This window comes from Chiloscyllium plagiosum, unplaced genomic scaffold (genome assembly GCF_037043375.1).
Source record: "Chiloscyllium plagiosum isolate Xiang-an unplaced genomic scaffold, Cpla_swu_hap1 HiC_scaffold_13, whole genome shotgun sequence".
NCBI lineage: Eukaryota > Metazoa > Chordata > Chondrichthyes > Orectolobiformes > Hemiscylliidae > Chiloscyllium > Chiloscyllium plagiosum.
In genome coordinates, this window is record NW_028270151.1 from 78794535 (window position 1) to 78810931 (window position 16397).

General features: G+C 43.3%; 1 protein-coding gene across 1 annotated transcript in view; it reads left to right on the plus strand.

Annotated features, from left to right (window-relative positions):
- The window catches only part of LOC122555749 (serotransferrin-B-like), a 50946-nt gene that overhangs the window by 18604 nt on the left and 15945 nt on the right, over positions 1-16397 (plus strand). Inside the window, exons 7-10 of the mRNA XM_043701832.2 lie at positions 3613-3785; positions 10197-10374; positions 13057-13193; positions 14448-14544. Of these exons, the coding sequence (XP_043557767.2) occupies positions 3613-3785; positions 10197-10374; positions 13057-13193; positions 14448-14544 (585 nt within the window). The remainder of the gene's footprint in view (positions 1-3612; positions 3786-10196; positions 10375-13056; positions 13194-14447; positions 14545-16397) is intronic.

The following is a 16397-nucleotide window of genomic DNA, read 5'->3' on the forward strand; positions in this document are numbered from 1 at the left end:
AGTGTGTCATCTCTGTGCGTGTATCAGTGTGTCGGCTCTGTGACTGTAACAGTGTGTCAACTCTATGACTGTATCAGTGTGTTGTCTCTGTGACTGTAACAGTGTGTTGTCTCTGTGACTGTATCAGTTTGTTGTCTCTGTGACCATAACAGTGTGTCATCTCTGTGAGTGTATCAGTGTGTCGGCTCTGTGACTGGAACAGTGTGTTGACTCTATGACTGTATCAGTATATCGTCTCTGTGACTGTAACAGTGTGTTGTCTCAGTGACTGTATCAGTTTGTTGTCTCCGTGACAGTAACAGTTTATTGTCTCTGTGACTGTATCAGTGTATCGTCTCTGTGACTGTAACAGTGTGTTGTCTCTGTGACTGTATCAGTGTGTAGTCTCAGTGACTGTATCAGTTTGTTGTCTCAGTGACAGTAACAGTTTGTTGTCTCTGTGATTGTAACAGTGTGTCGTCTCTGTGACTGTTACAGTGTGTTGTCTCTGTGACTGTATCAGTTTGTTGGCTCTGTGACAGTAACAGTTTGTTGTCTCTGTGATTGTAACAGTGTGTCGTCTCTGTGACTGTTACAGTGTGTTGTCTCTGTGACTGTATCAGTTTGTTGGCTCTGTGACAGTAACAGTTTGTTGTCTCTGTGATTGTAACAGTGTGTCGTCTCGGTAACTGTTACAGTGTGTTGTCTCTGTGACAGTAACAGTTTGTTGTCTCTGTGACAGTAACAGTTTATTGTCTCTGTGACTGTATCAGTGTATCGTCTCTGTGACTGTAACAGTGTGTTGTCTCTGTGACTGTATCAGTGTGTTGTCTCAGTGACTGTATCAGTTTGTTGTCTCAGTGACAGTAACAGTTTGTTGTCTCTGTGATTGTAACAGTGTGTTGTCTCTCTGACTATAGCAGTGTGTTGTCTCTGTGACTAACAGTTTGTTGTCTCTGTGACTGTAACAGTGTGTTGTCTCTGTGACTGTATCAGTGTGTTGTCTCTGTGACTGTAACAGTGTGTTGTCTCTGTGACTGTGTCAGTGTGTTGTCTCTGTGACTGTATCAGTGTGTTGACTCTGTGACTGTATCAGTGTGTCGTCTCTGCGACTGTAACAGTGTGTTGTCTCTGTGACTGTATCAGTTTGTTGTCTATGTGACTAAAAGTGTGTTGTCTCTGTGACTGTATCAGTGTGTTGTCTCTGTGACTAACAGTGTGTTGTCTCTGTGACAGTAACAGTTTGTTGTCTCTATGACTGTGTCAGTGTGTTGTCTCTGTGACAGTAACGGTTTGTTGTCTCTGTGACTGTATCAGTGGTGTTGACTCTGTGACTGTAATAGTATGTTGTCTCTGTGACTGTAACAGTGTATTGTCTCTGTGACAGTAACAGTTTGTTGTCTCTGTAACTGTATCAGTGTGTTGTCTCTGTGACTGTATCAGTGTGTTGTCTCTGCGACTGTATCAGTTTGTAGTCTCTGTGACAGTAACAGTGTATTGTTTCTGTGACAGTAACAGTTTGTTGTCTCTGTGACTGTATCAGTGTGTTGACTCTGTGACTGTAACAGTATGTTGTCTCTGTGACTGTAACAGTGGATTGTTTATGTGACAGTAATAGTTTGTTGTCTCTGTGACTGTATCAGTGTGTTGTGTCTGTGACTGTAACTGTGTTGTCTGTGTGACTGTAACAGTGTGTTGTCTCTGTGACTGTATCAGTGTGTCGGCTCTGTGACTATAACAGTGTGTCGTTTCTGTGACTGTATCAGTGTGTCGTCTCTGTGACTGTAACAGTGTGTTGACTCTGTAATTGTAACAGTGTGTTGTCACTGTGACTGTGTCAGTTTGTTGTCTCTGTGACTGTATCAGTGTGTTGTCTCTGTGACTGTGTCAGTTTGTTGTCTCTGTGACTGTATCAGTGTTTTGTCTCTGTGACTGTAACTGTGTGTTGTCTCTGTGACTGTATCAGTTAGTTGTCTCTGTGACTGTAACAGTGTGTTGTCTTTGTGAGCGTATCAGTGTGTTGTCTATCTGACTGTGTCAGTGTGTTGTCTCTGTGACTGTAACAGTGTGTTGTCTTTGTGAGCGTATCAGTGTGTTGTCTATGTGACTGTATCAGTGTGTTGTCTCTGTGACAGTAACAGTTTGTTGTCTCTGTGACTGTAACAGTGTGTTGTCTTTGTGAGCGTATCAGTGTGTTGTCTATGTGACTGTGTCAGTGTGTTGTCTCTGTGACTGTAACAGTTTGTTGTCTGTGACTGTATCAGTGTGTTGTCTCTGTGACTGTAACAGTGTGTTGTCTCTGTGACTGTAGCATTGTGTTGTCTCTGTGACAGTAACAGTGTGTTGTGTCTGTGACTGTATCAGTGTGTTGTCTCTGTGACTGCAACAGTGTGTTGTCTCTGTGACTGTAACAGTGTGTTGTCTCTGTGACTGTAACAGTGTGTTGTCTCTGTGACTGTATCAGTATGTTGTCGCTGTGACTGTATCAGTGTGTTGTCTCTGTGACTGTATCAGTGTGTTGTCTCTGTGACTGTAACAGTGTGTTGTCTCTGTGAATGTAACAGTGTGTTTGCTCTGTGACTGTGTCAGTGTGTTTGCTCTGTGACTGTATCAGTGTGTTGTCTCTGTGACTGTGTCAGTGTGTTGTCTCTGTGACTGTAGCAGTGTGTTGTCTCTGTGACTGTAGCAGTGTGTTGTCTCTGTGACAGTAACAGTGTGTTGTCTCTGTGACTGTGTCAGTGTGTTGTCTCTGTGACTGTATCAGTTTGTCTCTGTGATTGTAACAGTGTGTTTGCTCTGTGACTGTATCAGTGTGTTGTCTCTGTGACTGTGTCAGTGTGTTGTCTCTGTGACTGTAGCAGTGTGTTGTCTCTGTGACTGTAGCAGTGTGTTGTCTCTGTGACAGTAACAGTGTGTTGTCTCTGTGACTGTAACAGTGTGTTGTCTCTGTGACTGTATCAGTTTGTCTCTGTGATTGTAACAGTGTGCTTGCTCTGTGACTGTGTCAGTGTGTTGTCTCTGTGACTGTGTCAGTTTGTTTTCTCTGTGACTGTAGCAGTGTGTTCTATCTGTGACTGTAACAGTGTGTTGTGTCTGTGACTGTAGCAGTGTGTTGTCTCTGTGACTGTGTCAGTTTGTTGTCTCTGTGACAGTAACAGTGTGTTGTCTCTGTGACTGTAACAGTCTGTTGTCTCTGTGACTGTAACAGTGTGCTTGCTCTGCGACTGTGTCAGTGTGTTGTCTCTGTGACTGTAACAGTGTGCTTGCTCTGCGACTGTATCAGTGTGTTGTCTCTGTGACTGTAACAATCTGTTGTCTCTGTGACTGTAACACTGTGCTTGCTCAGCGACTGTGTCAGTGTGTTGTCTCTGTGACTGGAACAGTGTGCTTGCTCTGCGACTGTGTCAGTGTGTTGTCTCTGTGACTGTAACAGTGTGCTTGCTCTGCGACTGTATCAGTGTGTTGTCTCTGTGACTGTGTGCTGAATTGTTTGCACTTTTGTTTGTAAATGCTCACATTTACTATCAATCAATATTTACCAACATGTAACTGTTATTGGTGAGGCGGGTTGCTGGATTGGGCAATGGTGCACAAAACTATCTGATCATTCATCTTTCCCAATCCTGTGACTAGCTGCTGAGAGGCAAAACTATGAGCTTCTGTGCCTGAATGGTACCCGAAAGCCAGTGGAAGATTACAAGGAATGTTACTGGGCTAAAGTGCCTGGTCATGCTGTGCTGGTAAGAAGTGGGAGTGCTGATGATGAGAAGACCAGGGAGATTCGGAGATTCCTAACAAGAGCTCAGGTATGACTGAGTGGTGAATAGCATTCTTAAGTTGTCCTCTTCAACCTATCCTTCAATGTCAGCTCCACTTTTTGGTCAAATCCAGACTCTGAAAAGAGAGAATGCCACATAGTCCTGTGATTGGGTAGCTGGTCCATTAATAAAGCCTTTGGTGAAGATCATGGAATTGTGGCAACTTCCGCTAATTGTTTCCATACCACACATAACTGCACGGAGGGCACATTCATGCTTACCCCTTTTCTTTTCTGTTCTTTCTTCCAGAAGAACATACATAGTAGGTTTCCTTCTGAGACCTAAATGTTTCACCAGCAGATTATTTCAGATGGCAGGGCTTCCCCACTCCCCACCCACCAGTTGAAGAGAGCCCATTGATATCAGCTGCCCCACAGCAATTCAGCTTAGATTCCTCACAGTGTAGAGTCAGGCCCTTCGGCCCAACAAGTTCACACCGAACCTCGGAAGAGTAACCCGCCCAGACCCATTTCCCTCTGACTAATGCACTGAACACTATGGGCAATCTCCCATGGCCAATTCACCTGACCTGCACATCTTTGGATTGTGAGAGGAAACTGGAGTGCCTCCACACAGACACGGGGAGAATGTGCAACTCCACACAGACAGTCACCCGAGGCTGGAACCGAACCTGGGTCCCTGGCGCTGTGACGCAGTAGTGCTAAACACTGAGCCACTGTGCTGCCCTGATATAATTGAATGACTTGCTGACAGATACTAACAAATCATGTTGATCACACAGACTGGACTGGTTAAGGACACCAGCCCTGCTTGGCAGGGGAATAGTTCAGAGTGCCTCCACATTTGGAGAACTGGAATTGTATGTAGGGTCCTGGGTGGTGTTATGGACCAGGCCCGACCCCTCACAACATTTTTAGGCAGGTAGCCCAGACCCTAACTTTGCTATTTGATTTACATAAGTATAAAGCAGATTTTCCTGGAGAGTATTAGCTGGTCAGACTACTGAATTTTAAACAAAACAGAATTTATTTACATGATAATGGAACTAGACACAAAGAGTAGAAAATAGAGTACCAAAATTAATCCTATTCACACCCGACAGGCAATCCCAACTTAATGATGCTGTTCCAAAATACTTGCAACAATCCCAATAAACACCCCTTGGCATAAAAGGTACAAATGAAATGAAGCCATACAGGTTTGAAGTCAGAAGAGGAGAGAGAATAGAACAAAGAACAAAGAACAAAGAAAATTTACAGCCCAGGAACAGGCCCTTCGGCCCTCCAAGCCTGAGCCGATCCAAATCCACTGTCAAAACCTATCGTTTAATTCCTAAGCATCTGTATCCCTCTGCTCCTCACCTACTCATGCATCTGTCCAGACGCACCTTAAATGTACCTACTGTGTCTGCCTCTACCTCCTCTACTGGCAACATGTTCCATGCATCTACCACCCTCTGTGTAAAGTACTTTCTGCGTATATCCCCCTTAAACTTTTCACATCTCATCTTGAAAGTGTGACCTCTTGTTAGTGAATCCTTCACCCTGGAGGAAAAAAAACTAATCTCTATCTACACTGTCTATACCCTTCATGATTTTGTAGAACTCAATCAGGTCTCCCCTCAATCACCTTTTTTCTAATGAAAACAATCCTAACCTACTCAACCTCTCTTCATAGCTAGCACCTTCCATATCAGGCAACATCTTTGTAAACCTTCTCTGCACCCTCTCCAAAGCGTCCACATTCTTTTGGTAATGTGGTGACCAGAACTGTGCCCAGTATTCAAAATGCGGCCAAACCAATGTCTTGTACAGTTTTAATATGACCAGCCAGCTCTTCTACTCAATAACCCGTCCAATGAAGGCAAGCATACCATATGCCTTCTTGACCACTCTATCCACCTGTGCAGCCACTTTCAGGGTACAATGGACCTGAACTCCCAGATCTCTCTGCTCATCAACCTTTCCAAGGCTCTTCTGTTTACAGTATAGTTCACTCTCAAAGTAGACTTCCCAAAATGCATCACCTCACATTTGCCCAGATTGAACCCCATTTGCTACTTCTCCGCCCAACTCTCCAGTCAATTCCATCTATATTCTCCTGTATTCTTTGACAGTCCCCTATGCTTTCTGCTACTCCACCAATCTTCGTGTCATCTGCAAACTTACTGATCAGACCAACAATTCCCTCTTCCAGATCACTTATGTATATTACACACAACAGTGGTCCCAGCACTGACCCCTGTGGAACACCACTGGTCACCTTTCTCCATTTCAAGAAACTGCCTTCAACTACTACTCTCTGTCTCCTGTTGCTCAGCCAGTTCTTTATCCCCCTAGCTAGAACACCCTGCACACCATGTGACATCACTTTCTCCATTAGTTTACCACGGGGAACCCTTTCAAACACCTTTCTAAAGTCCACGTATATGACATCTACAGCCCTTCCTTCATTTATCAACTTGGTCACTTCCTCAAAGAACTCTATTAATTTGATAAGGCAGAATCTACCCCACACAAAGCCATGTTGCCTATCACTGATAAGCCTATTCTTTTCCAAATATAAGTAGATTTTATCTCTCAATACCTACTCCTGCAACTTTCCCACCATTAATGTCAGGCTCACAGGTCTGTAGTTACCTGGAATATCCCTACTACCCTTCCTATACAGGGGGACAACATGAGCAACCCTCCAGTCCTCCGACACCTCACCTATGTTTACAGATGCTATAAAGATATTGATCAGGGCCCCAATTATTTCCCCTCTAGCCTCCCTCAGCAACCTGGGATAGATCCCATCTAGTCCTGGGGATTTGTCCACCTTAATATCCTTTAGCCGACCCAACACATCTCTCTTTATGTCAACGTGATCCAGAGTAAACAAACTTCTATCTCTAATCTCAGCATTCATCACCTCTCGTTCCTCGGTGAACACTGATGCAAAGTAATCATTGAGAATCTCACTCATTTTCTCAGGTTTGACACAAAACCTTCCTTCCTCATCCTTTAGTGGACCAACCCTTTCTCTAGTTATCCTCTTGCTTATTATATAAGAATACAAGGCCTTGGGATTCTCCTTAATTCTGTTCATTATAATTATTTCACGATCCCTTTTAGCTTGCTTGATTCCTATTTTAAAATTGGTCTTGCTCTCCTGATATTCCTCCAAGGCCCATTCTGTTCTCAGCTGCCTGGACCTTATGTATGCTTCCCTTTTTCTTTTGGCTAGAGTCATGGAGTCATAGAGATGTACAACATGGAAACATACCCTTCGGTACAACCTGTCCATGCCAACCAGATATCCCAACCCAATCTAGTCCCACATGTCAGCACCCGGCCCATATCCCTCCAAACCCATCCAGATGCCTCTTAAATGGTGCAATTGTACCAGCCTTCACCACTTCCTCTGGCAGCTCATTCCATACATGTACCACCCTCTGTGTGTAAAAGTTGCCCCTTGTCTCTTTTATATTCTAACAGTGGCCTAACCAATGTCCTGTACAGCCGCATCATGACCTCCCAACTCCTGTACTCAATACACTGACCAATAAAGGAAAGCATACCAAACGCCTTCTTCACTATCCTGTCTACCTGCGACTCCACTTTCAAGGAGCTATGAACCTGCACTCCAAGGTCTCTTTGTTCAACAACACTCCCTAGGACCTTACCATTAAGTGTATAAGTCCTGCTAAGATTTGCTTTCCCAAAATGCAGCAACTCACATTTATTCTGAATTAAACTCCATCTGCCACTTCTCAGCCCATTGGCCCATCTGGTCAAGATCCTGTTGTAATCTGAGGTAACCCTGTTTGCTGTCTGCTACACCTCCAATTTTGGTGTCATCTGCAAACCTACGAACTGTACCTCTTATTCTCGCATCCAAATCATATATGTGAATGACAAAAAGTAGAGGACCCAGCACCGATCCTTGTGGCACTCCACTGGTCACAGGCCTCCAGTCTGAAAAACAACCCTCCACCACCACCCTCTGTCTTCTACCTTTGAGCCAGTTCTGTATCCAATCTCCTGTCATCCACGGTTCACGAATCTTGCCTTTCCTGTCCCTTCTTTTCAAAGGGACATGCCTATCCTGCACTACCTTCAACCTATCTTTGAAAGCCTTCCAGATATCAAATGTGGGCTTTCCTTCAAATAGCTGTGTCCAATCCACATTTCCCAGCTCCTGCTTAATTTTGATATAATTAGCCTTGGCCAATTTAGTACTTGTCCCTGAGGACTTCCCTCATCTTTGTCTATGAGTATTCTAAAACCTACAGAATTGTGGTCACTATTCCCAAAGAAATCCCCCACTGCAACTTCTACCACCTGGCCTGGCTCATTCCCCAACACCAGGTCCAATATGGCTCCTTCCCTTGTTGAACTATTGACATACTGCTCTAGAAAACTTTCCTGGATGCTCCTTACAAATTCTGCCTCATCCAGACCTCTGACACTCAGTGTATCCCAGTCAATGTTGGGAAAATTAAAATCTCCCACCACCATCACCCTGTTGCCTCTATATTTTTCCATAATCTGTTTACCTATTTGTTCTTCAACCTCATGCTCACCATTAGGAGGCCTGAAATACAGCCTAACCAATGTAACTGCACCCTTCTTATTTCTCAGCTCCACCCATAATGCCTCACTGCCCAAATACTCCATACTTTCCTTCTTTAGCACAGCTGTGATATCATCCCTGACCAGCAATGCAACTTCTCCCTGATCTGCCTGAAGCATCTATGTCCTGGAACATTTAGTTGCCAATCATGCCCTTCCTTCAACCAAGTTTTTGTGACCGCAATAACGTCATACTTCCAGGCACCAGTCCAAGCCCTAAGTTCATCTGCCTTACCCACTATACTCCTTGCATTAAAGTATATGCACTTCAGGCCACCAGTTCATCTGCTCTCTGCCTACTCTTCCCCTTGGTAATGCTAACTTCATGATCCTTACAGTCTCCAGTTTCCACCTCACTGTCTAGTAGTCTTCCCTTCTGGTTCCCAGCCCCCTGCCACATTAGTTTAAAACCTTCCCAACAGCAGTAGCAAAAACTCTCCCAAGGACATTAGTTCCAGTCTGGTTCAGGTGTAGACCGTCTAATTTGTAATGGTCTCACCTTCCCCAGAACCGGTCGCCATTTCCCACAAATCTGAACCCCTCCCTCCTACACTATCCCTCATGCCACGTGTTCATCCTGCCTATTCTTTCATTTCTACGCTGGCTAGCACGTGGCACTGGTAGCAATCCCGAGATCACTACCTTTGAGGTCCTCCTCTGTAACTTCTCTCCTAGCTCCCTGAATTCTGCTTTCAGGACCTCATCTCATTTTTCACTTATATCATTGGTGCCTATATGCACCACGACAAATGGTACTTTCTCACCAAGACAGCAGCTAAACTCAACTGACTAATCTAAACCAAGGCTAGCTATGTAGCTAGCTAGCCACTCCTCTTTGATTATACGTTTTTAAAGACTTGAAAGCCTTCTACCGGAGGCATTATCTGTTAGATGTAAACAAAATGAGCCCCAATAAACCATCCAAATCCAGTCTAGTTAGAGCCTGGCCAACTACTCCCTCTCCAGAAAAAAACTTAAGAGCCATGGTAACTTTGAGAAAGGACCAGCTTTGTCACAGTGGCTTGCCATAGCTATGTGACCCTGACCCCTGATGAAGGGCTTTTGCCTGAAACATCGATTTTCCTGCTCCTCGGATGCTGCCTGAACCTGCTGTGCTTTTCCAGCACCACTCTAATCTAGACTCTAACATAATTTGTTTACACTATTGACTGGGGCCAGCTGGCAAGAACTAGTGAGAGGAGGAGAGGTTCTGGGATTGAGAGACCCGTGAGGGCAAGGTTAATGGGGGTATGATTTTGAGTGGTGGGGGCATTCTCTAGTGGACAGAATAGTACCCAGTTGTCATCCCTCTTGCCTTCCATCAGCTGTTGGGCTACCTTTAGAACCTTGATAGGTCCAGGGTTGGATGGGGTCCAAGTTAAATGTTGTGACATTGACAGAGGACCAATTTCAAATTTGAGATTACACTCTTCACAAAGCAGATATGAGTTTTATTCATGAAGAGTCCATCCCTGGGATCTGTATCCAACAGTTCTCTCTGCACTTGCTGGCTTACTTTTGGTCATTTCCAGCATTTTCTGTTTCTGTTGTTCAGATGTTCAGCTTTTAAGTTTTAATCTTTTGCTTTTAAGTAGAGGATCTTTGTGCGCAGATTAGCGAACTCTTGGCTCTGAATGTTAGATTTGATCACCAAAAGTGAGTCAAAACATCATTACCTGCTTTTAAATGTTCTTGCAATATTATTGCATTGAAAATGTGGCCAAGATGAATTGTATCTGCATGAATTAAAAAAAAATAAATCATGCTTGCATTTTAAGAGACTTTATATATGGACTGCTGATTTTTTCCATGTGTTTTCAAGGAATTATTTGCGTCATCAAGTAAAAACTCTTTCAAACTCTTTGACTCAACAAAATATGGACAAAAGAACTTGATGTTCAAAGATTCAACAGAGAACCTCATACAGCTCCCAAATGGGATGGACTCTTTGCTATATCTCGGCAGTGAATATGCAAATGCTATACGGACTCTTCAAAATGGTAAGTGTTTGATGCAGATTAATATTAAACAGTGATTTCCTAGTACATGTGCCAGGATGTGGCTGCTGACTTCTTCTGCAAGTCAAGGGATTGGGGCAAGGTCCCATAATGTGATGAGGATGTCCATGCTTGAGATTTTGGGCAAGACTGTTGCACAGGGACCTCCTCAGGGCCATGAATGTAACTGTCTATCAGCATACACACACACACGTGCATGTACAATCAGATCGTGTGCATGAACTTGATTGTCTTTCAGACAACAAAAAGCAAATTAGGTTTAGGTTTAGATTTTTTTTATCTGGGACCTTCATTAGCAATTGCTATCAAACTGTATTTTTTGAACTGCGATCAAGCTTGGTTTAAGTACGGTGAAGAGAGCTCCAAGTATAGTTCCACAGCTGATGCCTCGGATCATGGAGAAAGCATTGTCTTCTGAAAGCAATATCACAACTGTAGCCCTGTGCATTACCTCCAACATCCATTGTTATATCACCATCAATGTGGTTGTGTGATTTTTAATCTTATCAGTGTAGTAGGTAGTGGTGGTGCAAAGGATGCCTGAATTTCTGTGGCAACATACCTGCATGTTGCAGTATAGAGCTATGGTAGTATGGTAGATCCAATGATCTTTCAATCACACAAACAACCAGGGATCTTTCCCTCTCTTACTGCCTGCCATAGACATGTCTTGGAGGGATTTGTAGGTTTATATTCAGTCTGTTTAGCTACAGTACTGACAGGATGCTTTCTGTAGCCTTCAAGTTCAGGGATGATACTTAAACCCAGAGCTTCTGGTTCAGAGGAAGAATGTCATGCACCATTATGTCAGTGGCAGAAAAGTGACCATCAATAATTCTGGAGCTCAGCCCTATTAAGGTGAGTGGTGCGAACACTACAAAACATTTTGAATTGCTTTTTTAAAAAAAAACATATATAGATACTTATTATGTTCCACATCACCTGATTTTTCCTGAGCCCGTCTATGTCTTATTGTTTTTGATGAAGACAAAATTGGGAAAGCAACGCTCTGCTCAATCCCAACAAGGATCCTTGGTGAGGAATCTATTAAGAAGACCTCAGTTGATTTTTCATCTGCCTGGTCCTGGGGCGTTCTTTACACTGAAATCTGCTATCCACAATAATAATGTTTTGTGCAATAGTGAATAAATAACTTAAGGCTTGACGTGATAAATGGAGAAGGGGTGGTGATGTTAGGGCTATGGTTCTTAAAGCTGTACCTCATTGGGATTTGTTGTGACTTAGGCCTGTGTCCGCTATAACTTCACCAGTGAAGACTAATACCCATGATTAGTCAACAAATATTGTTGTTATTCTATCTTCTTATTGCTAGGTTGGTACTTGTTGAGGTCCCTGTTTTAGACCGTGAACCAGAGTGAGAGACAGAGATAGTAAATGGCCTTCATTTGTCCTGAAGCAACAGCATTGAGTGGAAATGGCTTGCTTATACCATACCATAACAGACAGCTCAGGAACCGGTTCACCAAACATCTCAGCCAGGCCCACAGGGGCCGACCACACCTCCCAGTCACCACCCATTTTAATTCCCCCTCCCACTCCCTTTCCAACATGTCCATCCTTGGCCTCCTCCATTGCTACAGTGAACCACACTGCATATTGGAGGAACAATGCCTCATCTTCTGACTGGGCAGCCTCCAGCCCAGTGGACTCAACATTGAGTTCTCCAATTTCAAATAGCCTCCCTTCTCATCCCCCCGACTCCATTCCCAGCTCCTCCCCCTCCCTTCCACTCCTCGTCACCAACTGGACTCATTCTTCCCATTGGCCAATCAGGACATACCCCCTAACTGTCTTCACCTGTCCCCACCTCACCACTCTGCCCCTGCCACCCCCTTTATCTGCAGCTCCCCCCAAACCCACCCCCAGTCCTGAAGAAGGGTTACACCCTCGACTTCTCCACTTCCTGATGCTCCCTGGCTTGCTGTGTTCTTCCAACCTCCTGCTTGTCTAGCTCAGTAACATGATCAACATTTTCAAGACACAGCTCTCAATACATTAAAAGATTTAACCTTTATAGGATGCAGTTATCTGTCTAACATTTACAGGTTGCAGTTAGCAGTTCATTGAAAAGTACTTGAAACTGACCCATTTGATAGGTACTTGAGAATTATCTGGTTGGTTAAGTGGTTCAAACCAAATGTAAGCACTCTCTGGTTACCTCCTGCTGTGCGCTTAAGGGCTTTTACTATGTTAAATGTCACACCCAGCTGCTCTCTTTAGTTCCCTTTTTATCACTATTGTTGCCACAGGAATGTTTGATTCTGATCTAATTAATTCTCCCCTTTGATTCTTTCCTATCCTTTGGGTTTCTGCTGAACCCCACAATACTGGAGGAGCTCATCGGACTTTGGAATTGTGAAATGAAAAGAGGCCAATGTTCATAAAGTTGCAATGTGAAATATAGACTCTTTTGCCCTGTATTGCTAGTTCCACAGTGACTTTACCCAATGCAGTGACTGCCAGACAATGATATTCCCAATTCCTTCATTGTATTATCGAATGCTGGAGATCCTAGTTTGTCAGTTTGTGCGCGTTATTAACAAATCATTTTGACAAGGACTCATAGATTGAATACCTGTTGCGGTCTTTCAATTATAATTTGCTAAAGGATTATAACAACCAATTCAAACACTTGTATTGCAGAAAGTGAGAGTCACTCGAATCCTTCAGAGATACACTGGTGTACCATTGGAGACCTTGAACAACAGAAGTGTAACACCTGGGGGGCAGTAAAATGTGTAATGGGCCTCAGTGCTGAAGACTGCATCAAAAAGATTATGGTAAATGACAGCAATGCTATACCCAATTTGTCTTAGGGAACTGATTGAATGTTCTGTTTGTAAAATTAACATTCTTCCATCATTTTGACCTGAGTTTCAGTCCAACCCAAGTGAGTTAAATTTCATTTTGATTGCTAGAAGCTTAACTGAACCAGGTATATTACCAGCATGGCTAATGGAACAGGGCAGTAACTGGCTACTCTGTGACAACAACAGACTAAACTCTCGGGTCCTCAAAGTCTTGCCACCATTTATAGCTCAGACAAAAAGGTGATGGAACACTGAATGGGTCTTGTCACAATATGGGTCAAGGAATTCAATGCCATTCAAAATAAGCAGCTTATCTGACTGAGCCTCATATCACTGGAGTCAAAAATCACCCAGCTCTGCCAGAGGGGTAGCAGTAAGTACAGTACAGAGATACCACAGAAGGACGGTGACCCTGCTGAGGTCACTTTGACAGTAATTGTCCCACCCACAATTTGTACAGCTGAGCAGAAAAGCTGGTGACGCCATTGTCTCCCAGTCACACAGCATTGTATTTTGGATGGCTACTGCTATTCCTTCATTGTCGTTGGGCCAATATCTTAGAATTCTTCACCAAACACCATCACCATAATGACTTTAAGTGTTTCAAGGAGAAAGCCATTTTGTCAGGCGCCACTAGGAATGGACACAAAAATGCAGCCTTGGCAGCATCGCTCCATTCCAAGAATAAAGTAACATGGGATAGGTTGACTTTACCATCGTTACACTGTTCATTTCAAGATACACTTTTCCTTTTAGCTTTGTTATTCTAAGAATGATTCCAAGTCCAAATTCACTAACTGCCTCCTCCCCTCTTCAACATCCACCTTCCAAAAATTAGCAACCTCTCATTCTTGCCTTCTTACTCACAAGCAAGCCCCATCATGCAATGCCTCCAGTTCCCAAAGATTCTTGAATCGGAACTTGATAAATTATCTTTATTTGTTACACAAAGATCTTATGGATGCTGACTGTCCCTGAAGCCTCCAGTTCATCATTATTTCAGAATAGCCTCAATAGCAACAAATAGCTTAAGGAAATCTGTAAACATCTTGGCCCATTGACCACGTCATGATCCTGAGCTAGATTCATAGTGGAGAGTGGAAGATTGGAATCTTCCCACACTGAATGATTAACTTCAAGTTTGGAGAGAAGCCTTTGGATCTGTTCTACAGAAGAGGGGAAAGAGACAGAGAGAGAGATTCTAATTAAAATTTATGATTGCAGTTTGGAGATGCTGATGCAGCAAGTCTTGATGGCGGGGAGGTCTATACTGCAGGAAAGTGCGGTCTTGTCCCAGTCATGGCAGAGTATTATAATAAAAGTAAGTGTCTTTCATACGATTTCAAACTGTTATAGTTATCATGCGATTTTGGGGTTTAAACAGCATTTGGAAAGGATCCTTGTGTCAACATGACTGGGACCTGAGCTCAATTGGTCCATCTCAAGCTAACCCACTATGGAAAATGCATTGTATTTGACAAGGAGTAAATAATCTCATGTATGTTAAGGGGCAGTGAGGGGAAAATCTGTCTGTATTGCGTGCACTGTTGAACCTGGCTCTTGGAAATGAGGTTGGTCAAATTGATCAAATGTGAATGAGGGATTATTTAGGAAACAGTGATCATTGTATCGTAAGGTTTGGGAATAAGGTGGGAAATGTCAAAGAAAAGTAAAAAAACATGAATTGGTGGACACCTGACATCAACGGGTAAGGGTGGAGCGAGGCAAGATTGACTGGAATGAGTAGTGGGTGGGCAAAAGATCTGAACAGTGGGTTACCCTCAAAGAGCGGATAGTTCAGATAAAGTCAAGGAGTACTGCCTGTAACGGGACAAGTAAATCCAGAGCTCCGTGGATGGCAAAGGAGACAGAAAGTAAGAAAAAGTGAAAGAGAGTGCCTCTGACAGGCGACAGGTAGAAAATACAATTGAGAACTAAGCGGAATACAGAAGGGAGGTGACAAAATAAATAAGAGAAACAAAGAAAAATAATGAGAAAGCTGCCTACCAGAAGGGGAATCTCAAAATCTTCCAAAGGAGAATAAATCATAGAAGAGTGGTTAAAAAGAGGTGTAGGGTCAATTAGAGACCATAAAGAGGATTTACAAATGGAGATAATGGGCATGGCTGAATTGTCAAATGAACATTCCATCACCAAAGAAGGAGATACTACCTGGGGCATGACAATAGAAGATAAATTTCTATCACAAGAAGGGTTCCAAATTGAAAAGAAAGAAGCAATAGATAGACTGTTGGTACTTAAAGTTGACAAGGCACTGGGACTGGTGGAGAAGCATCTGAGGATATTGACAGAAGAGTGGAGATTGCAGAGACATTGGTCAAACCTGATAGTTGAAAATGTGTTGCTGGAAAAGCGCAGCAGGTCAGGCAGCATCCAAGGAGCAGGAGAATCGACATTTCGGGCATGAGCCCTTCTTCAGGAAGGGCTGAAGGAAACCTGAGCGAGCCCAGCAAAGGCAGAGCTGCTAGAAGGTTGAAAATTCCAAACATCATGCCCTTGTTCAAGAAAGGATGTAAGGATAAGATCCAGGAATTGTAGACCAATGAGTGTGATTCAGTGGTGGGAAACTTCTAGAAACAACAATTTGAGAATTAGTAGTCACATGGGAAAAGATATATGATAAGGAAAAGTCCACATGAATTTCTAAAGGGGAAATAGTGTTTAGGTAACCTGCTGGAGTTTTATTTTGGAAGAGTTATCAGCAAGATTGAATGAGGGAAAAGTTATTGATGAGGTGTACATGGATTCCCAGAAGGTGTTGGGTACAGTGCCACAAAACAGGTCTATGAGGAAAGTTATAGGTCATGACATAAAAAGGGATTTATACATATATTAATGATCTAGATTTAGCAAGGGACAATTTCAAAGTTTGCAGATGACACAAAACTCTAAAGACTTGTAACCTGTGAAGAGGACAGTGTAGAACTCCAAAAGGACATTGACAAGTCGGTGCAGCGGGCAAAAAGACAGCAGATGGAATTCAATGCAGAAAAGTGTGAACTTTTGCATTCTGATACGAAGAACATTGAAAGGCAATAGAAAACAGGGCATACAATTTTAAGGAAGAGGGTGAAGGGGAGCTTGCTGGAGCAGAGGGACCTGGGTGTATACATATACAATTGGTTGAAAGTAGCAGGACAGGTGGAGAGAACA